The following is a 27,764-nucleotide window of genomic DNA, read 5'->3' as shown; positions in this document are numbered from 1 at the left end:
TTTTCCCCCCACCCTCCTATCCACCCCAGAGCCCATCAGAATGGACCAAATAGAAGCTTATGACTTCATGAGACAACAAGAAATGTTAAAACAAAATCAAAAGGGGGAGGAATAGAAGAAAATGTAAAATATAGCAACAACAACAGACCTAGAAAGTAGATTAAAAGAAGAAAACGTAAGGATTGTGGGCGTTGTATTAGATTTGACCTTTTTTCCCATTATTTATTTATTTTTAGTTTTCAGCATTCATTTCCACAAGATTTTGAGTTCCAAATTTTCTTCCCTTCTCTTTCCTCCCCTCATCCCAAGACACTGTACATTTTGATTGCCCCTTCCCCCAGTCTGCCCTCCCTTCTATCACATCCCTCCCTTCCCTTATCCCCATCTTCTCTCTTTTCATGTAGGACAAGAGAGATTTCTATACCCCATTACCATTTCTTATTTCCCAGTTGCATGTAAAAACAGTTCTCAACATTTATTCCTAAAACTTTGAGTTCCAGTTTCTCTCCCTTCCTCCCTCCCCACCCATCCCCACTGAGAAGGCAAGCAATTCAGTATAGGCCATACATATGTAGTTGTGCAAAAGACTGCCATGATAGTCATGTTGTGAAGGACTAACTATATTTCACTCCATCCTATTGTGCTCCCCATTTATTTCATTCTCTCTTTTGACCTTGTCCCTCCCCAAAAGTGTTTATTTCTGAATATTCCCTCCCCCCATTTGCCCTCCCTTCTATCATCCCCCCCAAACCCTACTTATCCCCTTCTCTCTACTTTCCTGTGGTTTAAGATAGATTTTCATACCAAATTGAGTGTGCTTGTTTTTCCCTCTTTAAGCCAAATGTGATGAGAGTAAGCTTCACTTTCCCCCCTCTCTCCTCCCCCTTTTTCCCCTCCATCGAAAAAGCTTTTTCTTGCCTCTTTTATGAGAGATAATTTGCCCCATTCCATTTCTCCCTTTCTCCTAATATACTCCTCTCTCACCCCTTAATTTTATTTTTTTAGATATCATCCCTTCCCAATTCACCCTTTGCCCTCTATCTATACGTATATAATCCCTCCAGCTACCCAAATACTGAGGAAAGTCTCAAGAGTGACAAATATTATCTTTGCATGTAGGAATGTAAACAGTTCAACTTTAGTAAGTCCCTTATGATTTTTCTTTCCTGTTTACCTTTTCATGCTTCCCTTGATTCTTGTGTTTGAAAGTCAAATTTCTAATTCAGTTGTATTCATCAAGAATGCTTGAAAGTCTTCTATTTCACTGAATTATCGTTTTTTTCCCCTGAAGTATTATACTCAGTTTTGCTGAGTAGGTGATTCTTGGTTTTAATCCTAGTTCCTTTGACATCTAGAATATCCCATTCCACACCCTTGGATCCCTTAATGTAGAAGCTGCTAAATCTTGTGTTATCCTGATTGTATTTTCACAATACTTGAATTGTTGCTTTCTGGCTGCTTGCAACATTTTCTCCTTGATCTTGGAACTCTGGAATTTGAATGCAAAATTCCTAGGAGTTTCTTTTTTTGGATTTCTTTCAGGAGGTGATTGGTGGATTCTTTCAATATTTATTTTGCCCCCTGGTTCTAGAATGTCAGGGCAGTTTTCCTTGATAATTTCATGAAAAATGATGTCTAGGCTCTTTTTTTGATCATGACTTTCAGGTAGTTCCATAATTTTTAAATTGTCTCTCCTGGATTTATTTTCCAGGTCAGTTGTTTTTCCAAAGAGATATTTCACATTATCTTCCATTTTTTCATTCTTTTGGTTTTGTTTTGTGATTTCTTGGTTTCTTATAAAGTCATTAGCCTTCATCTGTTCCATTTTAATTTTGAAAGAACTATTTTCTTCAGTGAGCCTTTGAACCTTTTCCATTTGGCTGATTCTACTTTTTAAAGCATTCTCCTCATTGGCTTTTTGAACCTCTTTTGCCAATTGAGTTAGCCTATTTTTCAAGGTGTTATTTTCTTCAGCATTTTTTTGGGTCTCCTTTAGCAAGGTGTTGACCCGTTTTTCATGCTTTTCTTGCATCTCTCATTTCTTTTCCCAATTATTTCTCCACCTCTCTTGATTTTCAAAATTCTTTTTGAGCTCTTCCATGGCCTGAGACCATTGAATATTTATTTTGGATGTTTGGGATACAGAAGCCTTGACTTTTATGTCTTTCCCTGATAGTAAGCATTGTTCTTCCTCATCAGAAAGGATGGGAGAAGATATCTGTTCACCAAGAAAGTAACCTTCTATAATCTTATTTTTTCCCCCTTTTTTGGGCATTCTCCCAACCAGTTACTTGACTTTTGGGTCCTTTGTCAAGAGTAGGGTATAATCTGGTGGTCTGTAAGATCTCAGTTCCTCCATGGTGGTACAATTAAATGTGTACGCTGGTCTGGGAGCAAGCAGAAATTTTTGTTCCCGGAATCTGAGTGATAGAGTTTTGTCTTCACAACTACCTGGCCTCCAGTTCAACCAAGCCAGCACTGGGGGCTGAGATTCAGATAAGCTGTAGGGGCAGGGCCCCCATTGAATGTGAGATAAAAATCAGCTGCTCAAATCCCTCAGGAATATTAGGTGGGGGCAGGGCTTCTAAACAGGGCTGAGGTAAGAATCAGCTGCTCAGTGCCCCCACGGGTTTTACGATCCAACAATGAATGGGCTGCTGTTGAAGCTGCTGCAGCCCGCCTAATGGGACCTCTGTGGGCCATAGCCTGAGACCAGACCTATGGGAAGACCCTTCTCCCTAATTGGCCGGCCGAAAAAACCCTCTCACTGACCTTTGGCGCCTGTGGGTTGAGGGATCTGCAAACCGCTGCCACTGTGACCGGGGATACCACCCCCAAGGCCTGCTCTCGTCCTCCTCCCAGAGCTGTGGGCTGGCCTTTCAGGTCACCCTGGACTGGAAATCTCCTCCTCTCTGTTGCGGTGTGTCTTCTGCTGCTCTAGAATTTGTTGAGAGTCTTTCTTTATGGGTATTTTATGGGCTGAGGGGGAAGAGCTAGCATATGTGTGTCTTTCTACTCCGCTATCTTGGCTCCGCCTCCATGGGTTAGTCTATTTTTAAAGGTGTTATTTTCTTCAGAATTTTTTTGGGTCTCCTTTAGCAAGCTGTTGACTAGCTTTTCATGATTTTCTTGCGTTGCTCTCATTTCTCTTCCCAATTTTTCCTCTGCCTCTCTTACTTGATTTTCGAATTCCTTTTTGAGCTCTTCTGTGGCCTGAGACCATTGCATATTTTTTTTGGAGGTTTTGGATGCAGAAGCCTTGACTTTTATGTCTTTCTCTGATGGTATGCTTTGTTCTTCCTTATCTGAAAGGATGAAAGAAAATACCTATTCACCAAGAAAATAATCTTTTATAGTCTTATTTTTTTCCCTTTTTTTGGGCATTTTCCCAACCTGTCTCTTGACTTTTGAGTCCTTTGTCAAGTGAACGGTGTACTTTAGGGGCCTGTATGTTCTCAGTTCTTCCAGGGTGGTGCACTGAAGGGGAAGGAGTTTACTCCTCTCTTGTCATATGCTCTTGTCTGTAAGCAACCATAAGGTTTTCTGCCCGGGATCTGTGAGTAGGGTTCCCTCTCCATAGTCACCACCACCTTCACTACACCAGTGTTCCTTCTCACCCCAGTCCCACCACTCAGGGCTGAGACCAGATCAGCTGCTCAATTCCTCCAGGGTCTTTAGTCTGGAGACTCCAAAAATGGATGCTGTGTTGCACAGCCCTGGGCCTGGGGCTAGGTCTGGACCCTGCTCCCTTCTCACCCAGGTGAAAGAGCTTTCTCACTGACCTTTGAAGCTGTCTTTGGCATTTGTTGGTTGAGAAATCTGGGAACCACAGCTGGTGCCCTGGATTCTTCTGCATGCATGCCAAGGCAGGGCTGTGCTCTGCTCCACTCAGCTCCCGGTGCGATAGACTTTTCCTGTCAGCCTTCCAGGCTGTCAGTGTCTTTCACTGTATCATTTTGTGGCTTCTGTTGCATGTTTAGAGCCACTTTTTATGGATACTTTATGGTCTATGGAGTGAGAGCTACGGCAATTTCATCCTTCTACTCTGCCATCTTGGCTCTACCCTCTCAAATTTCATCTTTAATCTTCTTGAATGTTGGTGGTTAATAAATGCATTGTTTATGATGTGAGTTGAGGAAACTAAGAAAGATTTTGTTGTGATGAAGAGAAAAATCAGTGATTCAAAGTTACTTTTTCAGTGTGAAAGATCGCTTTCTTTTTTTTAAGTGGAGTGTAAATAGTAACAATGATCTCTTTTCTCCAGTTGAAGCACCAAGAGAGGATCTCTTTGAAGTCAGGAATCCAGTTATTGCCTACTATACATTTAATATATTTTTTTATTGATGCCTTTTGTCTTTATGCTGTAGTCACTCTTCCTTACTCCATTTGAACCCTCACTTGTGACCCAGAAAAAACAGTTGAGCACAAATATTTTTGTCAGACAACTTAGGAAATCTGTCATATAGCATATTCTCTTCTAGTTTACCACATTTCTCTCTCTCTCTCTCTCTCTCTCTCTCTCTCTCTCTCTCTCTCTCTCTCTCTCTCTCTCTCTGTTATATTTCATGATCTGTTTTCTGGGACCTTTCATTAGTCCTGTCAGTTATGCTGAAAAACCCTGAAGTTTTTCAATTAAATTTCATTTTAAAATTATTTGTTTTCTGGGTTTTTTCCCCTGTTTTCTATCTTCCTCCATTTCCCTTTTCCTTCCTCTAAAAATAAGAAACCTGCATAATAAATAAGCATAGTCAAGCAAAACAAATTCTCATATTGGCATCTCATTTTGCACATTTTAGCCCACCACCTCTTTGTTACCACAATCTCTGAAGAATTGAAAATTAATTTGGTACAGAGAGCGATCAAGAGACAACTGATGGATGTGAGCATGCTGTAACTTACAACTAATGAGTATCTTTGAAGAACCAAATTCAAAGATATCATGGGATGTTACATGATTCAAAGAGAGGATAGACTGGGAGTCATGGTAGGGGGTGAGAGAGGGGTTGCTTGGGTGTCTCAATGGCATTTTCTTAACGATAGAAGTTGGAAGGTCTCCTGGCACATTGGTGGAAAACTCCTGGGCAAACCTAGATAAGATGCATAAGTGTAGATGGCTTGCCCTATTGATGAGTTCAGAAGTCCATTGAGTGTTTAAATATAGAAATAGATAATCTTTTTCCTGTACTATGACTAAATTTCATTTAAGCATATTCTGAATTTTTAGTTTCAAGAGAAATAAAACTCAGAATTTATTCAGAAGCATTTCTTTGTTTATTTCTCCTATAGATTTATTTATTTTGGGTCTATATAGTTTCCTTTTAATGTCACAAAGCTCTATTGCTATGGAAGCTCGGAGTGAGTTATTGATGCCCACAACAGCAGGTTCTTAAAAATTATTAGGTAAGAGATTCTTTCACTATCCGTTTCTTTATTGCCACATAAACTTTGAATAGTAGAATATTAGAACAAAGGTCTAATCTGCTCCAATGAGGAAGATATTTTGAGGCCTTTCTGACTTGCCCATTGGATTGAATCAATTCTCATTTCCTATTATATTTGTTTATATTTCACTTAATAATATAGTATATGAATTTTAGATTATCACAGTAAAAATTAAATTTACAAGTAATTACAGTGAAATAGCCTTTAACAGAAACAAATCTCTGACTGATTGCTATTGCCTTCCTTTGTGTTCAGTGGCATGATCTGTGTCTTTGACTCTCTTTTTGTGTACACAATTTCATTTTTTATAGTTTTTTAAATACTAATTTTAATTACTATTTTAACCTTAACTTTGATGAAGTTTGAATCAGAAGCACTCATTGAAGAATACTAGTGTGATTAGTAAAGCCAGTTAGTTTTTTAAAAATAAGTTTTTGTTGTATCTTATGTTTTTCATCTTCATCATAATCCCAAGTACCCCTCCCCTAGACCTTTCCAGAGAACCATCCTGTGTGACAAAATAGTATTTTTTATGAGGAAAAAAATCAGCACTACTGATCAAAAGTCCACAAACCTGTTCAATGTTTGACACTTGTGTACCTCCTAGCCAGGTCTCACCCATCCCCAAACATCTCAAACAATTTTAGAGATAGTTTTAAAAAGAATATATAGACTTATTTTCTCCCAGCTGTGAAATTTTTCCCCAGCTTTAGGTGAAGTACTGGCAATAACCTAAGTGAACCCCTTCAGTGTCATAATATTCATTCAGTTCCCATAAACCTTGATCTTAATGAACACTTCCCAAGGGAACAGAAAGGAAAAAAATGAGTTGGAGTTTTGTTAGTTTCTTGGGTTCTGTTGTGTGTTTATGGGGTTGTTTTAAGTGTTTTAATCTGGAAAAGCCCAGCTGTAGAGTAAGAACAGTTGAGTTCCATGATGACCAAGTCACTTAAACAACCACTTGGAACCTCAGTTTCTGCAGTTGTAAAATTATAGTGTTAGATTAGATTATTTTAGCACTAAAGTCTAGGAACCTGTAATTTAACTAAGTTGCTAAGGAAACAGTAAACCTAAATTTAACTTTATTTTTGAGGACAGTTAACTTTTTTAATAACTAAAAAGATAAATTTCTTGTGTAGTTTAGTGTGTCCTGTGAAGCTGGGAAGCCATGTAATATTCTCCTGGGGCAGACACAGAGTCACTAGAAGGCTGTTTTTAAAAAAGTATCTTTTAAAGCCTGATAATAACCTTTTTACATGTATTTTAAAAAGCTGACTGTTGTAGTCTGAGATCTTAATAGTCATTCCTGCCATTTCTTCTGGTGCCACATTGAGGGGTATTTCTGGTTTAGTCAGTCAGTGAATAGATCAGCATGTTTTGAGGGCTCAGTGCTGTTGGGGACAAAGAGGTTGCTGAAGAAATTCCAGATGTGTTCTTTTCTCCCAGATAACTTGCAGTCTTCTTGGAGACATACAATATACAGTCTGATTCTGAAAAATTGTGGGACACATCATAAGTGTTGTAGGAATTCAGGGAAGGGAGTGATCGAGGAGTAATGAAGTGATTTATTTCTTTCTCCTTGTTATTCCCCATGAGAGTAGAGAGTGAAATAAAAACAAAACTTTTTAACAGAAAAACAGCCACCTAAAACATTTCAAATTCCCACAAAGATCATGTCCCTGGATGTATCTCATTCTTCTTTTGAATCTGTCACTTCTCTGTCAGGGTATGCAGATGTCATCATTATCAGTTCTTATATTCTTATGTTGATCAGAGTTCTGAAGTCTTTCAAAATTGTTTGTTTCTATAATTTTTATAGTATAACTTGTTACCCAGATTCTATTCACTCTGCATTAGTTCCCGTGAGTTTTCAGGTTTCTTTGAGAATTGTCTATTGATCATTTCTCAGAGTACAGTAGTATTATATTGCATTTGCGTACTGTTCCGCAGTTTACCACCATTCCCATGGTTTCCACTTCTTTACCACTACAAAAAGTGCGTCTATGAATATTTTTGTGCATCTAGATCTTAGAGGTGGAACACTGCTGAAAAATGTCGTTGTTCATGCTTAAAGTTACTGCAGTCTGTGGTCTTTGGACCCTATTTTTCAAACTGGGGAAAATAAAGATCAAATATAGGTTTCCTAGGTATATTGGGTCTTTTCTGATCTAGACTTCTCAAGTTCCTCCATGTCCTCACCCCATTACATATTTCACTCCCCTGTGTCTGTCAGCTGACTTCATAGTTTGGATGGATTTCATCCTTTATACAAAGCATGTTAGCAGATGATATTAGAATGACCTTTTTTCTCATTCCCAAATAATTTCTTTGGGCCTTACTTGAAGTTGGTATTGGAAATTAAAACTCTTTGCAAATAAACAGTCATTTTGGTTTAGTACTCTGATGTGAATAGGAGTCATTCATTCTTTAAAAAGGATTACTGTCCCTCATTCATCCATTGAACAGATATATATAGTGTTTACTATATGCAGATTTAGGCACTGTTGGTGAGAAAAACAAGGAAAAAGATGTTATTCTTGTGCCTCATGGAACTTAGATTCCTTCTTGTTTGGGATATAGGTTATGATGAAAGGTGGAAACAGTGAAGATCATAATAATAATCATTGCTTACTTAGGAGTTAAGTTCTTTTAGGGATGAATAATAATCTCTTAGGAGAAGGTAGCCTGTCCTGTCTTCCTCTCTCGCCCTTCCCCCCATCAACAGCGGGCCAACAGTGTTAACTGATATTTGCAAAAGGAAGTAAACTCTCAAGCAAAGTGAAATTGTCAGAGTCCAATTTCTTTGCATTTTCCTTCCTCTTTATATTTCTCTGTCTAATTGAAAGAGCCACATTATTTCAGCGTGGTCATGTAATGTCACGAAAGTTGTGGACAGGTGGCAGAAAAAGGAAAGTGGGGCAATGTGTTTTTATTATGATGTCCATAAACAGATTTTGAAAATGTACTTAAAATTCTCAAGTTCTGTGGCCTTTTCACCTTTAGTGTTTTGGGTTTTATATTTTAATCTTGGGAATTACTACTGTCTGTGTAGGATGGATGTGGGCAAGTTCCTTGTTTGTAAAATCTGGGGGTTGGACTTGAGTCAAAGTTCTTAACCTTGGCACAGAGGTGGGGAATCTGGTAAAAAAAAGCCACACTTGAGGATAGAGAGGACCCATGTCGCCTTGAGGCTGCAGTTCACCCACTCCCGATTTGGTCTGTGATCTTGTTTAAAATTTATATATATATATATTTGGTTTCCTTTGTAATTTTATGGATTTTATTTTATGCATTTAAAAAACATTCTGAAAAAAGGGTCCAGGAATCTCACCAGACTGCTAAAGGGGAATATCTATCTATGACACCTTTTCCCCCCGCAAAATCCCTAGAATAGAAGGCCTAACTCTAATTCTATGAAGTTTAGTCACAGCATAGTTAGCTCTAAATACAAGATAATTTTGAGACAACCGGACTTCAGTTGATTTCATGACCCGATTTCATTAAACTTGGCTAAATGTTATTTGAAGTGTGTTGACCTGTTTGTTACTAATAGTTTGCTTCAAATGATAAAGGTAGAAGTAGGACTTAATGATTAATAGCCCTTAACCGAAAGAGTCATGGTGACTTCGGTGTTCTCTGGAATATTAGAAGTGAACTAACAGCAGTGTCATCATTAGACAATGGGACAATGCCTTTGAATGCTTACGCTGGAGCTTTTCTAGTCACTGGCAGGCAGCTGCTTCTTAGCTCCATCTTTTCAGCCCCAGTCACCAATCTTTAGTCTTGGATCTACCCCAACAAATGTAGCTGCCATTCCTAGGGAGATTCTGAATCTAGGTGTCAGGTGGCACATCTTTTCACACCTAATACAATATTATTTTTAACAATACTGTAAAGAGAGACAGCTCTGAACGACGAAGGTGCTCTGATCATAGAAATGATCAACATGATTCCACGGGACTAATGATGAAACATGCTGCCCCCACTTCCTCATAGAGAAGTGAAAGACTCAGAATGCAGAAAGAGACTCTCTGTTTATATTTATATCTGACATGGATGATGTAGAAGTTTGTTTTGCTTCATTATCCATGTTTCTGACAGATTTTGTTTTTAGTTGTTTTTTTCTTAGTTGGTGTGGTATGGGAGTGAAAGAATTCTGATTTTTGCTGATCAAAAAAAAGTAGAAAGGTTGTGTCAGTTTTAAGGAAATTGGTCAACTCTTTCTCAGAATGGAGCCAAAGAGCAGAAAATTTGGATCATGTAGTGGATTTTGAGGTGTAGAGGAAGATCATGGTGAATGGCTTCTATTTTTTTTTTTTTTTAGTAGAGGTTGATTACTGAGAGAAAAGGTGGTGTGGAGGTTTAAGGAAAGAAATAGAAGTTTGGAGTAGCCACTTCTCTTCTGAAAATTGTCATGTTGGGTCTGTCTGGGGTTGACAGCTTAGTTCTGTTGAGATGACTTAACATGATTTTGTTAAGGACCCATGATTGTGCGACTTCCCTCAGTGGTGTTCAGCATCCTGGAGAGATTAGGACATATGTAACTATGGTTGATGGTTGGCCAGGCATACTGGGGACAGGACAAGATGACAAAGGATTTGAAGATAGAATAGTTCCACTGAACTAGTCAACAGTAGATTAAGACTGTTTGTACCTGCAGCTCTTGGGGGACTTTTTTCAAAGCTTTTGCCATTTCCTCAGCTGGTACCCTAACTCTCAGCTGAAGTTGGGAGAAATTCCATAAAGCAAATCAGCCTTAATTGACTACAGGTTCATATTCTCCATTTACAACTATGCCTGAGCAACTGTAAGACAGTTTTCCATCTTATCTCTATTTCTTCTAATCTTTTTGACCTCAGTACCTTCCCCTTTTTTCATTCTTCCTTCTTTTGTGATGCTTTAATTGTGATAATAAGTTTCTCTGGTGGATTATTTCACTTTTTTGTCCCTCTGTGTTCTTAGGAGGAGTGAGATTGTTCTTTGAAATTTTAAAAAATCTTATTTGTATCTTGTTTTTAAATTGTCTTCTCTTATAGCAGAGAAGTGAAAAATAAGATCAGCAAAACCAAGTAAGCCACGAATCAAGTTGGATGCAATGTTTTATAGCCATAGTTCTATTTCTGAAAAGAAGGGAGGGTGATATAGTCTTATTTCTTCTAATGAAATAAATTTGGTTATTCTATCTATATTACATTCAGTTTGGATTTTTTCTTATTATTTTTCCATTGACATTGTTGCAGTAATTGTGTATTTTGTTTTGCTGGTTTTATTTACTTTACTTTGTATCAGTGTTCCTAATATTCATTATTCCTTACTGTCTAGTAATATTCCATCACATTCACAGACCCTAATTTGCTTCAACCTTCTTTAAATGATGGTCATTTATTTTGTTTGCTGTGGCAAAAATTGCTGCTGTAACTGCTTTGTTATGTATTGTACCTTTCTATTTGACATCTTTGAAAGAGATTTTTCTTGTACTATACTCTTGTTATGTTTGTCTGTTCTCAAAGAGGACCATGACATCAAGTTGATGACATGACTTGCAGTTCACTTCGATTTGAGTGTGTGAGGGCTGTGCAAGGTCACCAACCTCACTTTCTTCTCCTGAGCCATCTGGGTCCAGTGGCCTGATATTCATTAGGACAACTGGAAATGACCCAGGATGCAATGTGAGACCTTGGCCCTTTCAGGTTCAGGTCTTATCACAATATTAATATTAAAACATATAACAGCCCAATCCTGGTTATAAACCAAAAACCACACCTCCTATCTCCCCAGGGAAACCTTTCACACCAAAAACCTCACCAAGTTCCAGATCACAAAGTACACTCTCTATACTAGCTTGCAACACTGCTAAAACCCTGTTTTTAGCCTTTCTACACACTGACATGCACACGAGCATGCTTTTAGCTCTACTGTGGTAGCTCACAAGTCCAAAAGAAGGATGCATGGTACAACTGACATTCCAAGAGCTAAGCTACAGTGCTGTGTGGGTAGGTAGAGACTAGTGTGTGCCTGGGCTCACCAAAACCAGAGAGCATGCACACATTCACATCTTGCCCCTTCTGCTTCCCCGACCATCTGGAGAAATATGTAGACGTGAAAAACAAAACAAAACAAAAACAACAGAACCATGACTCTCTTGGCTGGCCTGTGGTTAGCCCTGTAGTGCAGGTAAAAACACTGTGTTGACTTGGAGCTGGAGTCTGAATTAAACCACTTTCAGGTTTCATATCTGGCCACAATGCACCTGAATCGGATAAATTGGACCAATTACAAATGAGATACCAGGACCAAAGGCAGGCTTGTTGTCTGAAAAACGTCAGCCAGTTGGTCTATGTCACAGAACAGAGTTAAAGCTGCTTGTAAAAGAAATTTGTTGATCCTCCTAAAGTTAATTATATTCAACTAACAAATAAAGGTACAATAGTATCAGAGTGAGGCAAGAAAGAACACAGACATCTTGCTGAAGCCAACAGCCTTACTTTATTACAGGGCAATCATTGTTTGTGCTGGGTCCTCTGGAAGGGGCCTCATTCTGTTCAAGGTACTTTTTAAGAAGGCTCAGGGATGTATATGATGTATTTTAGAATGATCTCCACCCCAGGTGGGTAAAAGATAGGTTTTTAATTTTGCCCAAAAGGGTAAGTGATTTTTGTAGAAACTTGATGCTTCTGTGGATCTCCTTGGGTAGTGACCAACAAATGAGGTATCATTGGTAACTGAGATTATAGTCTTTTAACCATAATCTAGAGCCTGTGCTTTTCTCCTTCATGAGAAATGTTGTCATGGAAGAAGTACCTGCAGGGGGGTGTGGGGGGGATTTTTAACCCTTTCCCTGTTTTTGCTATTTAAAAGGATAGTGGCAGTGTGTAGGATTTATTGAGACAAATCTAGGCTTCAGTAAGCAAAATATTTTAACATTAGAGCTGTCTAAAATGAAATGGACTGTGTTGGGAGCTAGGGACTTTTCCCATTAATGGAAATCTTACATTGGAAAGTAGGTATGACAGACATCTTCCCGCTCTGGTCGGGATTAGTGTGGATTAGACCTGAAGCATCTTCAGATTAAGAGATTCTGTAATCATGGTTGTCTCCATTACCTTGCCTATGTTCTCCTCCTGCTACTCCATTTCTTTCTTCCTTTTCCTGACTGAAGTAGTTTTTTTCCTCTCTTTTCTTAATACTTTTTCATTTCTACTGTTGTACTGATTGCCTCTAATATTTCATTATATTCATATGACTCTTTTTTAGTCTCCTTCTTAGACAATTGTTATTAGTTAGACTTTGTTATTAGTTTTTTTTTTTTTTTTGCTACTTTGAAAATTGTTCTTCAGAGTGTCTTTGACCTCTTTGGGGTACATATCCAGTATTGGCAGCACTGAGTCAATCAGTATGGACATTATAGCCTCATTTTGTGAATAGGTTCACAGGTCTACCAACACTGTTGGAGTGTGCCTGACATTTTGCTATCCTTCCATCAATACCTTCCCATTTTGGAAGGTAATCTTTGACAGTTTGTGGTGTTTGAGACTTTATTCTCTTTCAGACTATTTAAGTTATTGGCAGGGTTAAAAATATATTTTTGTGTATGTGAAGGAGAAGCTTAGGATTGTTGAAGAGTGCCATGCAATTCTTGAAATACATTTCACTCATTTTTCCTTCTACTCAGTTTTGGACTCAGCTCATTGTCCATCTGCATATCCACATAAGAGAAATATGTACTCATTCATTCATCTACACACATATGAATATGCGCATGCACACACAATGCATATATATATACATACATATATATCACTTCATCTGTTCATCCATCCATCCACCCATTAATTAATTAATCAATCAATCAACTAACCAATCAGTTATTTTTTTAGCCTGGTGTCTGGCTACAGGGCCATTTTTTATCCATTTGGTGTATCAGTGTGAACTGTTATTTTGATTTCTTGAGTGACTGTGGATCTCATTGAGAAGACTGTTTAGTATTGTGAACCTTGATGCAATCAGTGAAGTATCATCTGTGAACAAATTCTTTTCATTTGGACTTTCGCCAGGATTTCCTTTATGATAGAGGCAAATGTCTTTTCCCTTTTTGTATGCCTAGCTTGATATTGATCATCTGAGGTAACTGAATCTAGTTATTTCTAGTTGTATCTTTCAGAGAATCCTTATTATCTTTAACATGTATTCAGTTGTTGTTGTTTTCAGTCATGTGACCTCATTTAGGGTTTTCTTGGTAAAGATACTGGATTGGTTGGCTATTTCCTTCTCCAGCTCATTTTACAAATGAGGAAACTGAGGTGAGCAGAGTTAAGTGAGTTGCGCAGTGTCACAGAGCCGGTAAATGTGTGAGGCCAGATTTGAATTTAGGAAGATGAGTCTTTCTGACCCTAGCCCCAGCATTGTGCCACCTAGCTGCCCCTTAACATGTATGGGAATATCAAAGAAAAAAGTGGACACATTTTAACATTTATCAATAAACATCAAAACAGTACTTTGTCCTTTTCCTTCCTCTTCCTCATGTTGCCTGGACAGTTTGTGGATTGTTAACCAAAAGAAAGGGCGTGTTCTTGCACTTGGACAGCACGGTGCTAATATTGGCCAAAGGGCTCCTTGCTGTGTTAACTTTTTTTACGTTGTTGTGGTCCAAGTGTATTGTTCTTTTGATTTTGCTTTCTTCACTTTGCATCAGTTCCGACTAGGCTTTTGTCTGAACTCTTTAATATTCATCATTCTTTTTTAAATATGTCAAGATTTTTAATTTCATCATTATGGGAATTCTAGTTTATTTCAAAACTTTTTAGTCACTTGTTTTGAAGAAAATCATATGAGAAAGCCTTCTTTCTCACATTTTCAACAAGGTGACGGGGAGGGGGGAGAGAGAGAGAGAGAGAGAGAGAGAGAGAGAGAGATTGTTGTAGATGAGAAAACACTGTGCTTTAAGTGTAATATTAGCATTAGTGGTTGCCCAATTACATTGTTGAGACATTGAGCATTAGGAGTATTTTTCACACAAACCATTCAACCTGTTCTATCCTCTGTCCTAACTTTATCAATTTAATTTTTCTTTTTTTGAACCTAGGTATAGGTCTTTACATTTATTCTTATCAATTTTCATTTTGTAGATTTGGCCCAATATTCTAGCCTAGCTACCTTCTCCCTCCCACTCCCCCAAGCCACTTTGAACATTTATTCTTTAGAAGTTCACAATATTGACATAATGAATTGTGGCCCCTTGGATAAATTGATATGCTGAATTTATGCTGAATAGCAGGTTTATTTCTCCCCAGAGGGTTTCTTTTCAGTGGCAGGCTTCTTTTCCACAGGTTTCTTATGCTGCTGGAAGCTTCTTTTCTGCCGGTTTCTTCTGCCCCATCACCTCCTTTGCTCTTCCAAACTTATTACCTCCAAGCTTTTTCCTCTTCTCATCTACCCCTTTCTTTGTCTCCATAGTCTTCGTTAGTGTGGCAGCTCTTTTATTTTCTCCAATTCTCTGATCCTTTGCCTGGTGTAGAATAGTATTTTAGCTCATTTGTCTTGGTATGTGGGTTCAGTTTCACTGTGATTTTCAAGTTCTTCTTGAATACTTGCTGATGAATCTTTTTCATGGTGCATGGAGGGCCCTCTGGATGAATATCTGGTCTTTTCAGGGCCCTAGTAAGGTCTTTGTCAGTTATCTTGTGCATGGGAAGATTGTAGTGGCTCTTCAGCGTAGCCGGCCTGTGCTGTGTTACCATACAGGTCATCCAACTTGCAGAAGATACTTTCAGTCCAATACAGAAACACCCTAAGGGCCTACCAAAAACAACTCAAAAAGTTCACTTTGCTCACATTAAGATAAGTAATACCAGTAATGTTTCTGAGGGCCTTTATAATACTGTTATCTTTGTTATAGATGATCCAAAGTTCCCTACCCTGGATCTGATGGTTCCTGAAGCACAGACTTTTTTTTATGCTTTTAGCTTCCTTGGATATAGCTACCACTAGAGGAAGTTCTGGGACTTCTTCAATTCAGTGACCTTTTGACATTATCCAATGCCAGCAGAGCAGAGACTGCCAATGCAGAGCAGATGGCATAAGTTTTTGTGCTGTGTTTATTCTGCCAATGGCACCAAGTCTTGGTGGGAGCAAATATGGGACTTGAATATGAGAAATTTGAGCTACAGCTCTGCCAACTCCCCAAAATTCAGCATTGCTTTGATGACTTGCTAATTCACTGTTGGTATAAGGTTGCCAGTTATTTTTATTCTAAAGCTGGTAGGAACAAAATTCGCAATGTTGGGACAAACTGGAGGCTTAAAGATAGCAGACAAGGTAACATTGCCAGATACTTCCCCCTTTTCAGGGAACAGGGATATCAAGAGATGCACACATATTTGTGTGTGTGTGTGTGTGTGTGTGTGTGTGTGTGTGTGTGAGAGAGAGAGAGAGAGAGAGAGAGAGAGTATGTGTGTGTGTACACATAAACACGTTTACTATTTTTAAATCCTTTTTCTACCACTATTCTTGTGCTCTCAGGTATTAGGTTGAATATGACAAAGAGGGATACTGTGAGTGGGCTTTGATTTTGGGGAAAAATAGATGGGAGATGAGGGGATGATAGGCATTAGAGTTTATAGAGGAAGTAAGTGGTTGGACCAGAGATACTGTTCCTTAGGACAGTAGGACTCAGGTCAGAGGTCATTTAGGTCAGTCTGAGAAGGAAGACTTAGTAACAACTAGTTTATTCTTTTAGCCCGGAACTACTTGGCCATAAGTTAGCTAGGTGGTGCAGTGGATAGAGCAGTGCAGGAGTCAGGAGGACCTGAGTTCAAATCTCACCTCAAACACTTGACACTCACTAGCTGTGTGACCTTGGACAAGTCACTTCACTCAGTTGCCTCATCCTGGGTCATCTCCCGTCATCCTGATGAATATCTGGTCACTGGATTCAGATGGCTTTGGAGAAGTGAGGCTGGTGACCTGCACAGCCCTCCCTCACTCAAAACAAAGTCATGTCATTATTTCTCTGATGTCATGGTCTTCTTCAGCAGCGAAGGATGAAAACACACACACACACACACACACACACACACACACACACACACACACAAACATTTGGCCATAGTGTTAAGACTCTATCTGCTTTGAAATGTAGAAGAAAGGGAACTCCAGAGTTATAAACTTCAAGAGTCTCTTTTCACATTTACTAGCAAGGAAGGTGCTCTGATTCAGAGTACTTCATACCAACTGCATACACATACATCCCTGAATACACACACACACACACACACACACACACACACACACACGTATATACATCTCTTGGTTTGTTGCAGCAAAGAGTGATTTCTTAAGACCCAACATAGCCTGACAGAAATATCAGTTATCTCTAACTTGTTATCTGATCGCCAGGCATGCTTCTGTTTAATTTGGTTTCTTAGGAAGTGGTGTCTTAAAGTGTGTGACTAGTATTGATTATCACAGCAGATATTGCTCTCATTTTAAATTAATTTTGATTTAGAATTTAGTCCCTTTTGATTATTTGGTGTGGCCCACTTTATTTGGGTCTTATTAACCTTGGGTGAACTGACAAAATCAAATTTCTTGGTTTGTTTTTTTAGACCAGAACTGGACACCAGAGAGGAGGTAACTATAACAATATTGAGGATTCTTTCTCAAAACTCCATTGGTGCAGCAAATAGGCTTGTGGTGGGGAGTTTGTAATGAGGGTTCTGTGTATGGGAAATGGGAACGAAGGAAAGAGTGATGAAAACCTATGTGTCTTTGGAGGAATTGTAAAGAGAGGTAGATGGACAAGAAACCACAAAATAGCTTTATAAAGGAGTAAGAGGGCAAGGACTAGAACTTGAAAAGTAAACAGGATGGGTAGTTGTGGCAGAAACCTTGAGAGGCAGAGAAAGAAAGGAAATGGGACAGAGATAATCCTTGTGGAAACACATACACCACATACTTCGAAGCAGTTACAGGTTTGCCTGCATTCTTGGTAAAATGTTGGGATTAGGAACAACAAATATAAGCCGGTAGGTGGTGCTGCTGCTGCCAAGCTCATTAAGAACCATGAGAGTAAGAGAGCCTGGGACCGGCACTGGTGCTGGGGTCTTTGGACTGATGCTTACTGAGCATACCAGTAGTGCTGTCAGTTTGTGGTGGGGCTGGCAGGGCTTGGGAACCTGTGACCTCAAAGCCACATGTAGTCTTCTAGGTCCTTGGGTGAGGCCTTTTGACAGAGTCCATGTTTTAGAGAAGAAATCCTTTTATTAAAGGGATTTGTTCTATGAAGTTTAGATTCAGTCAGAGGGCTGCATTTCAGGACCAAGAGGGCCACAGGTTTCCCTACCCCTGGAGAAAGCTGCCCTGGAGGGGAGATTTGGATTTGGCTGCTTTTCTGGAGGAGGGTACATGGGGTGGAATACACAGTGAAAGCTAATGAGGAAAGCAAGAGACTACTGGGGAAAGTTCTTTTTCATTTATCAAGCATTTATTTTCTCTCCTCACCTCCCTCTTCTTTGAGAAAGAAGAAAACATCTTGTAATAAGTATGCATAGTCAAGCACCCCCACCCCCCACTCCCTTCCCTGCCCCTCACCCCATTGACGGGATCTAAAGATGTGCACCTTATTTTGCATTTTGAGTCTGTCACCTGCCAGTAGACTATGGAGTGTTTATCCTTGGGTAGACCTCTGGAATTGGCCTTGAACTTTGCTGCTCAGAGTTTGTCTTTCTGCTTTTTTTTTTCAACTGTTGTATAAATTTTTCTAGTCCAGTTCACTTTGCTCTCAGTTCATAAGTCTTCCCAGGTAATTTCTTAATGGTAGAATAGTATTCTTCAATTATGGGGATCCCTTTGGCTTCTGGTTCTTTGTCACCATGAAAAGAACTGCTTAAGTAGTTTTGTACTATGGGTCCCCTTTTTTTGCTCTCAGGTCTAGGCCTGGTAGTGGTAGTGGTATCATTGGTTCAGAAGGTACGGCCAGTATTCATAACTTTGAGTGCGCAGTCCCAAATGCCTTTTCAGCATAGTCATTTGGAGCTGGGCCACTTGACAGCGTTACCAGCAGTACATCACTGGACCTGTTTTTCTGCATCTCCTTCCATGTTGATTGTCTTTCTTTTTTGCTTTGCCAATCTGATGGATCTGGAGTGGCACCTCCACTTGTCTCAGTTTGTATTTCTCTCACTATTACTGGTTAGTAGCACTTTTTTATGTGTCTATTGATCACTTGGATTTCTTACTTTGAAAACTACCATTTCAAATCCTTTTGACCATTTATCAATTGGGAATTCTTCTGAAGATCTTTAAAGGTAATAACATTTCCTGTCTCCTGATCCATATTCACTGTAAGTAGGTCAACAAGTATATTTGATAATCCTGCTATAGTAGCTGATAGTCATGATTGTTTTTGTGTCCATGGCTACTTATAGCTGAGTTATTAAGCTTATCGATAGTTTTCCTGCCATGATTCATTAATGGAGCTGACTGTGAATTGGACCATTGAATTACACAAGATGTTTGTGATGGGAGGGTTGGGGAAGCTATCAATGTGACCTGTTTTCTTTTGCTCTGTGCTCAGTTGGGTGGTCCTTATTTTTCCCATTTATATGATTTCTTTATATCCTGCTTTTTGATTGCAGTAGACAGTGATAATAAGGGAATTCATTTTATGCATGTCAGTTTCCCCATCTATAAAATGAGGTTGGACTGGACGTCTTAGCACCCATGTAGGATTCCATGGCACCAAGAGTTTTGAAAGGGTTTTCTATGTGCCAGGCATCTTTGGGATAGAAAGCAGGGGAAGAGCAGTTCCTCCCCACAAGGAGCTCAAACTCTTAATCAAATGGGCCTTTATTTAGTCACCTCTTGCTTGTCTGTTTACTAGCTGCAGCACTCAGGCTCTTGTTGCTCATTTGCTTGTTTTCCCCCTTCTTTTCACATTCTCTGTTTGAGTTCTTGCCTACCCTAAAGAAAAAAGAGAAAAACTGAACAAAGTACTGTTTCTTTTTATCTAGTTTTTTTTTTGTTTTTGAGTGAATTGGGCTTTCTTGAGCCCTAAAAGCAACACTTTTGATTTTTTCCCTTTTCATTCATTCATTTATTTATTTAATTTTCAGTTTTTTACAAACACTTCCTTAAGTCTTAGATTTTCTCCACCTCCCTCCCTGAGATGACATGCAATCTTATATAGGTTCTACACTTACATTCTTATTAAATATATTTTCACATTAGTCATGTTGCATGGAAGCATTAAAATGAATGGGAGAAACCATGAGAAAAACCCAAACAAAACATAACACAAGAAAAAATATTCTGCTTCATTCTGCTTTCCCATTCCATAGTTCTTTCTCTCTATGTGGATAGCATTTTGCCTCAAGAGTCCTTTGGGAATGTTTTAGGTTCTTGCATTGCTGTGAAGGGCTAAACACTTTTGATTTTCATGGCAATTTTGAGCCTTATTTGAAAATGTGTTCCAGCTTAACTTAAAGAACTGTCTGAATAAAAAGTTTTACATAAAACTTCCCCTAAAACCTGTTTGTTACATGAAGTTACATAGTCATTTCTTGTGACTTCTTTTGAGTTTGCAGATAACTTCCTGTCCCATCCCACTTCATTTGGCATAATTTTAGGAAATAGTCACTGTGCTTATTTAAATAATGCAACAAACACCTTGTAATGGGATTCAAAGTTCCTGCTTTTAAGACCATTTTACTCTGATTACTCTACAGTAACAAACTTTGTCTCCTTATCCTCATTTTACAGGTTTTAAAAGTTTCACTCTGAATATTATAATTTTGTAGCATTTAGTCCTTTATTCTGAATACCAGTCATATGCAACATATGTATCCTAGTATTTCAGAGGTTTAGTTTGTAACTTAGTGTCAGCACTGTATTTTGCAAATATGATTCTTCGTAATTATGTGTTTTTATTTTCTCTCTCAAGAGTATGCATGGTATTAATCCTGTATGCATGAAAACAATTTGTTTATTCGATTCCAAATACATCTTCCACAACACCTGGCACACACAGTAGATTGCAGGTAGTAAGTGCTATATTAATGTTTGGTGGATGAATGAGGCTATTTCCCCCTTCCTTTCTTCTTTCAGACTGTTTTCCATCCTTACATACCCTTGCCCTCGTCTCATTAAGTTTTAGAGTTTTGTATTTGGAAGGGTGAGTATAATTTATAGACAAGGAAGCAGTCCCGTAGAAGGCAAGTGATTTGTTTAAAGTTACCCTGTAAGTTAGTGGTAGATTTGAAACTAGAAATGAGATCACTGGATTCATGGTCTAGTTTCTTTTTCTTGCTCAACCCTATGACTTCCTTCCTTCTTGGTAGAGATAGCTTTGGAGTGAATAGCAGTTGGAACTCATACTCAGGATGGGAAGTGGGATAATCAGAGAGAGCTTGTATTATAAACAAGAACCTGTTAACCAGGTTAAATCTGAGGACAAGGTATATCATTTAAGGAAGAACAAGGCAAGGCTACAAGTATTTGTTTTGCTGTTCTCCACTGATGTAGATTCTAGAATGAAAGACCCTGTGGCATGGTGGGAGGAGCATTGTGGGGGGCGGGGGTTGAAGGAACATGAAATCTGGGGTTTGGTTACCATTTACTATGTATAATGTGGGATAAGTCACTTGCTGCTTGTGGGCTTCATTTTCCCCAATTGTAAGTCAACAAACATTTGTAAAGTGGGGCTTCTGGACCAAGTTGGAACAGCTCTAAATCTGTGATCCTAATCTGCTCTGTTTGTCTGCCCAAGGTTGAGGTCTGTGCTAAGACCATTACAAATCTGTGACCTCCTTTAAGAAGGGGCCAACTTCCTTTATTTCTACACAGAAAAGTTCTGCTCTTATGGTTCTAAGCGTTCATTTATTTCCCCTGCTCTTCCCAAACATTCTTTTCAGAGCTGCCTGAAGATCCCTAATGTGCAAGAAGTATTGGACCACATAACTTTATAGGCTCCCTGCTTAGCACCATGGCAGATGAGAAGTATAGGAAGACTAATTTCAATTCAGTATGAGGAAGAACTTTCTATTACATCTGTTCCAAATTGGAATGGGCTCCACTCATGAAGGATTGAGTTCTCCTCACTTGTTAAAGAGGAGATTTACTCTTTTTTAGAGTTTTAAAAAATTGATATCTTTTGTTTCTGCATCACTTCCAGGAAGTTCTCCCTATATCCTGTCATTCCCCTTCCCAGATAGTTATCCCTTATAACAAATCATTTTCTAAATTTTTTAAAGTTTTATTTATTTTTAGCTCTGATCTTTTCAACAAGAATGGTTGAAAGTTCTCTGTTTCATTGAAGTTTCATTTTTTTTTCCCTGAAATATTATACTCAGTTTTGCTGGGTAGGTGATTCTTGGTTTTAATCCTAACTCCTTTGACCTCTAGAATATCATATTCCAAGTCCTTCAATCCCTTAATGTAGGAGCTGCTAAATCTTGTGTTATCCTGATTGTGTTTCCACAGTACTCGAATTGTTTCTTTCTGGCTGCTTGCAATATTTTCTCCTTGACCTGGGTACTCTGAAATTTGGCCACAGTATTCCTAGGAGTTTCTTTTTTTTAGGTCTCTTTCAGGAGGTGATTGGTAGATTCTTTCAATATTTATTTTGTCCTCTGGTTTTAGAATATCAGGGCAGTTTTCCTTGATAATTTCATGAAAGATAATGTCTTGGCTCTTTTTTTGATCATGGCTTTCAGGTAGTCCCATAATTTTTAAATTGTCTGTTTTCCAGGCTAGTTGTTTTTCCAGTGAGATGTTTTACATTATCTTCTGTTTTTTCAATCTTTTGGTTTTGTTTCATAATTTCTTGATTTCTCATAAAGTCATTAGCTTCCCTCAGCTCCACTCTCATTTTTAAAGAACTATTTTCTTCAGTAAGCTTTTGAACCTCCTTTTCCATTTGGCTGATTCTGCTTTTTAAAGCCTTCTTCTCCTCATTGGTTTTTTGGACCTCTTTTTCCAATTGAGTTAGCCTATTTTTAAAGGTGTTATTTTCTTCAGCATTTTTTTGGTTCTCATTTAGCAAGCTACTGACTCACTTTTCAAGCTCTTCTATGGCCTAAGCCCATTTCATATTCATTTTGAAGGTACTGGTGGCAGAAGCCTTGACTTCGTTTGATAGTATGCATTGTTCTTGCTCATTTGAAAAGATGGAAGGAGATACCTCTTCACCAAGAAAGTAACCTTCTATGGTCTTATTTTTTTTTCAATTATTTTGGGTATTTTCCCAGCCAGTTACTTGACTTCTGAATCCTTTGTCAAGAGAAGGGTCCTAGGGCGCCTCCTTTCCCCAGGACTGTGCTCAGGGCTGAGATTCATATCAGCTGCTCATTTCCCCCAGGGGCTTTGGGTGGAGCTGCCACTCACTGCTGAGGTTCAGATCAGCTGCTCAGTTCCCCTAGGGGCTTTCTGTGGGGGTGGGCTGACACTGATGGCTGGAGTTCAGATCCCCTGCTCAATTCCCCCAGAGGCATTAAGTTGAGCTGCTGGGATAATGGACCCAGGCTACTTCTGTGGCCGCCAGCTGCCTGCTGCTGCTGCTGTTGTTGCTGCCTCTGCCACAGCCTGGAGTCAGTGCTGGGGGGACCCTGTTCCCCTATCACCCAGCTGGAAAAGCCCTCCCACACTGACCTTTGAAGCTTTTTTTGTCTCTTGTGGGTTGAAGGATCTGGCACCCTCTCTGCTGGGGATTCTGCCCCGGAGGCCTGTTTGTCCCTGTGCCACGGGGCCAGGGCTGTGCTGTGCTGTGCTTCACTCAGCGTCCAATGGGATAGACCTTTCCTGTCAGCCTTTCAGGTTACTTTTGGCTGGAAATCTCTTTCACTCTGTTGTTCTGTGACTTCTGCTGCTCTAGAATTTGTTGAGAGTCAATTTTTACAGGTATTTTGTGGGCTGTGGGGGAAACGCTAGAGTATGTGCATCTTTCTACTCCATCATCTTGGCTCCGCCCCCATTTTTTTTAATAAAAAAGGAATAAGAGGGAAAAATCAGTGTAACTGGTCAATACATCAAAAAAAAAAAAATGTGAAAATATCAGCAGCCTCCAACAGCTCATCTGTGAAGTAGTGAAGGAACTCAGTAACCCGGTATTGGATGAACCCAAAGACAAATTTCTTATGAAGGAGCTCTCTGTTGCTTAACAACTACTGGGAAAATTAGCAGGCAGATAGACAGAAATTAGACCTATGTCTTATACTGTATTCCCTAATAAATTCAATGAATGCATGACCTGAATAGTAAAGATCATATTCTGAAAAAAAGAGATGTGAAGCCAGTGACAGACCTGTCACAGCTGTGGTGGAAGATGTTGGCTGTAACTGGTGCTTGAGCTCTGCTGGATACCTTCAGCAGTTCTTTTCTACCTCTAAGGATCTGTGAGATTCTCCCTCCTCCCAGATTCTCCTAGTTTTGTTCTTTTGTTCCAAGCTGGGCAAAACCTGATTTCACTTCCACACAATGACTCTTTAGGTTCTTAAATCCAGCGTTTTTTTCCCCCAAGTTATCACTTCTACAGGCTAAACATCACTAATTCCTTCTGCTGTTCTGAGACATGACCTTCAGTTCCCTTACCACCTTCTTGGTCATTGTTAATGTGAAGTCATTAAATATTAATTTTTTGTCCCTCATTTAGTATTGACCTTTTAATTAGTTAGTTTATCCATCATTCACCAAGCATTTATTTAGTGCTTACTCTGTTGCTGAGCATTGTGCTAGGTTCTGGGGATTGAATTATAAGGAAGGAAAAAAATTCCAGCTCTGCAGGAGCTTATATTCTAATGGGGGAGATGGAAGTTGACTTGGAAGTATATACCAGATAAATAAAAAGAAATGCAAGGTAGTTTGGTAGGGCACTTATTAGTTGGAAATCATGGAAGACTTTATGGAGAAGATGGTGTGGGAGCTGTTTCTTGAAGGAAGTGAGGGATTGGCTGAGGCAGAGGTGAGGATACAGTCTTCTTGGCATGTGGGATGGCTAGTGTAGGGATAGGAAGACAGAATATTGAATGCTGGGTGTGAGGATCAGACAACTCTATGGGATTATAGTGAGACTATGATTGTGATGGTCTTGAAAGGTTAACCAGCAGAATTCGAGTTGCTGCTGGCACTAGGGAGGCACTAGCGTTTTGGAAGTAGGGGCTTTGGTAACAGGGTAGAGGCTGCGCTGCAATGGGGAGAGACTTGAGAAGAGAGGCCACTGAGGAAGGTGTGGGCAGAATCTGGATGAGACAACCACTTACCATGGTGCTGATGTCTTAGACAGAGACTCTCTGATGGGGACCTTTTCTCTCTACCTAACTCTAGCAGTGTGCTAACCTACAAAATATTTTCCTGCAAACACAACTTAGAAAACCATGGCTTCTGAATTATGTTTGGGAAAAAAAAGGAGTGCTGATGACTTAAATAACATCTGGTATTTTTATTATTGTAATTTTGGGAATCATGATATTAAATTGTAAATTCAAAAAACTTTAGTGTTAAATACACTTCCAGTGTTTGTTAACTAATGTCATCCTACAACATTCTATGCAGGAAAGTTTGGTTGATGTGTTTTTTTGATAAAGATTTAGAGAATATTTCAAATGGATACTTTAGTTTCCAGGAGAAAAAGGTGAGTGAAAATTGAACTTAGTGATTTAGCATTTTTTGATGATGCCTTTGTGGATTTAGATCTAACAACACCATAAGAGAGTCTTTTACTTTGTGTAACAAGAATGTAAAATCAAGATGCTGACGTGTATTTTCCTTCTTTAAAACAACAGGTACGATCTATGGATGAACTGAACCATGATTTTCAAGCGCTTGCTCTAGAGGGAAGAGCTATGGGAGAGGTAAGTGGAACTGGTATAAAAGAAAAGTGAGCCAGTTCTTACGGAAGAAATTGTTCTTCCTAAAATGTCTCAATTATATAGCTTCAGAAGGGTGTTCTTTCTTCTCTTTGTGACCATTCTTATAATAGCAGTGGGATCATTGTAGATGTGCAGCACTACATTGCCTAATGTCTTTTTTAAAAAAATAGGGATGAATTTATGAATTTAGTCAGTTACACTAAACAGAATCATTGTAAAGCATTTTTTGGAGCAAATTTCTTATAAACATCAAACCTTTAAATGTGCCTCATTTTCTAGTTTATGGAAATTTTTACAATACTAGCATAGATTTTCTAATCAGAGTATTATGATAACCTATTTCTGAAGGTTATTGCCTCCTCTTTTGAAACACAGGACTGAAATATATAGGGAGAAGTTGAGTACTAGATTCTTAACTTCAAACTGAGTTTCTTTTGAAAGTATATCTGAACCCAGGCATGAGTAAGCCATTAGCTATTTAGCAGTCAAGATATGGCTGGGAATAACTTGTAAGAAATCAAAATTTCCAGCTCTGTGTATTTCAGTACAAGGGAATAATGTAGTCAGTAAATGTAGTTGAAATGTGTATTGCCTAAACTGTACTTCAGATGATTTTTTCTTCTGTTCTAGTTGCTTACTGATTAATTGTTTTCAGGAGACTAGGTGGAATGGCCTTGCTTGGGATGCTCTAACTCCACCGTGAATGTTGGGTTGCCAAGTTCTCCCTGATGACTCTCTCAGTATACTTTTGCTTTATCATTTATGTGCAAATACTTGCCTTGGGCTGCCTGCTGTCAATAAGTAATACCACCTACTTGCACTCCAAATCTTTCCTTTTCGTAAACTTCACTAAAATTTTAATAGAAACAGGGACAAATGTTATCTTTCATATGTGTTTTTTGTACCAGCGCTGCAGAATTACTGCCCTGATGTAGCTGTGTACAGTGGATGAGATACTTGACCTCTGGGCCTCAGTTTGCTCATCTGTAAAAGAAGTTTGAACTAGATGTAAGGTTTCTTCCAGTTTTATGATCTGTATGTTGATCTTGAATTTCTTGCTTGCTTTTGTATTTGGTTTCCAGAACTCTCAGTTATCTAGTTTTTGCTTCTAACTTACCACTTATGATCTGGTTGCACAATGCTGGGTTTTCTTGGTTTCATTGGGTTTCAGCACTCAGATTTCCTGCTTGGAGTTTTTTTTCTTCTATTTTTCCTCCAATCCATTTTTATTGATATCTTTTGTTTTTATATCATCACTTCATTTCCCAGTATTCTCTTCCTTTCCTTCTCCCCCTTTCAAAGATATCCCTTATAATAAAAATTTGAAAAGATTGGGAGGGGGGTAGTAGTTCAGCAAAACTAATCAAGTTGGACAGTATACATCGCTCTCTATGCTCATAGTCATCCTCCGCCCTCAACTTGTGCAGAGAAGGGAGGTGCATCCTCATAGCTCTTCTTTGGGGCTTAAGCTTAGTTATTATGATTCTACAGAATTCAGCTTCTGTTTTTTAAAGTAATTTTTTGTTGTTAGCTGGTTTGGAAATTACCTGTGTATTCTTTCCCCCTCGTTGTATTCCTTCTATAGTTCTCCGATGTAGATGTCTTATAATATTGAATTTTAAAAATATGAACAAAGAAAAATAAAGTTCTATGGAACTAACCAACAGACCATAAAAGTCTTCCTTTGTTTGCCGTATTCTACACTCAGGGCTCCTACATTTGCAAAGAAAGGATCTGGGGGGAAGGAGGGAGCACGCTGTGAGCTTGTATCTTTTCTTTCTAGCCAAGCTTACTTAATACAGTTTTGCAGCATTCGGTTTTGATTGTTTTGCTGTTATTTTCAGTTTCCATTTTTTGTTGTTGTCTTACATTCATGTACCACAGTTTGTTTAGCTATTCCCCACTTGATGGGCAAATGCCCACTTTATTTTCAGGGCTTTGCTACTACAAAGTGTTTCTACAAATATAATATTGGTATATATTGAACTTTATTTCTCTCTTTGACCTTGGAGTATTATGCCCAGCAGTTGTACCTGGAGTTTTAGTAGAAATTCACTGATAGTATAATGTAGCACACTGATAATTTATATCTTTTCTTTTTGGAAAGATTTGTTGGAGATTTTGTAGATGTTAATTGTTAAAGATTTTTGATAGTAATTATGAAATCTATTACAGGATAAACTGTAGGTTTAGACATCTTTTTTGGACATTTGTCTTGGTCAGGAGATTAACTGTAGAATTTAGAACTCAAGTTTCTTCAATACCATGCTAATTTTATTTTTGTCAGATGAATATACATTCATTCATAGACAGTTTGGAAAAAGTGTTGCAATTCAAGCCATTTCTGTTTACTTCTGGTGAGAACAATTTCTCATCAATTCTCTTTATGTTCAGAAAGCTAGGTTTACTCATTTTTTAGTGGACATGGGAGCAGGGAAATAGGATAACTACCAGTAAAGCTTT

The 27,764-nt window shown here is 38.7% G+C and overlaps 1 protein-coding gene and 1 pseudogene across 21 annotated transcripts in view; one reads left to right on the top strand and one right to left on the bottom strand.

Annotated features, from left to right (window-relative positions):
• Nucleotides 1-27,764, top strand: part of PUM1 (pumilio RNA binding family member 1) — a 168,736-nt gene that overhangs the window by 35,438 nt on the left and 105,534 nt on the right. For all 21 annotated transcript variants that reach the window (XM_072609641.1, XM_072609640.1, XM_072609649.1 and 18 more), the window contains exon 3: nucleotides 25,215-25,283. In XM_072609641.1, coding sequence (XP_072465742.1) covers nucleotides 25,215-25,283 — 69 coding nt within the window. The remainder of the gene's footprint in view (nucleotides 1-25,214; nucleotides 25,284-27,764) is intronic.
• LOC140503169 (large ribosomal subunit protein uL4 pseudogene) lies at nucleotides 14,719-24,039 on the bottom strand (annotated as a pseudogene).

Source organism: Notamacropus eugenii, chromosome 5 (assembly GCF_028372415.1).
Source record: "Notamacropus eugenii isolate mMacEug1 chromosome 5, mMacEug1.pri_v2, whole genome shotgun sequence".
Taxonomy (NCBI): domain Eukaryota; kingdom Metazoa; phylum Chordata; class Mammalia; order Diprotodontia; family Macropodidae; genus Notamacropus; species Notamacropus eugenii.
Note: the sequence above shows the minus strand (reverse complement) of the source record. Positions and strands in the feature narration are given on the sequence as shown.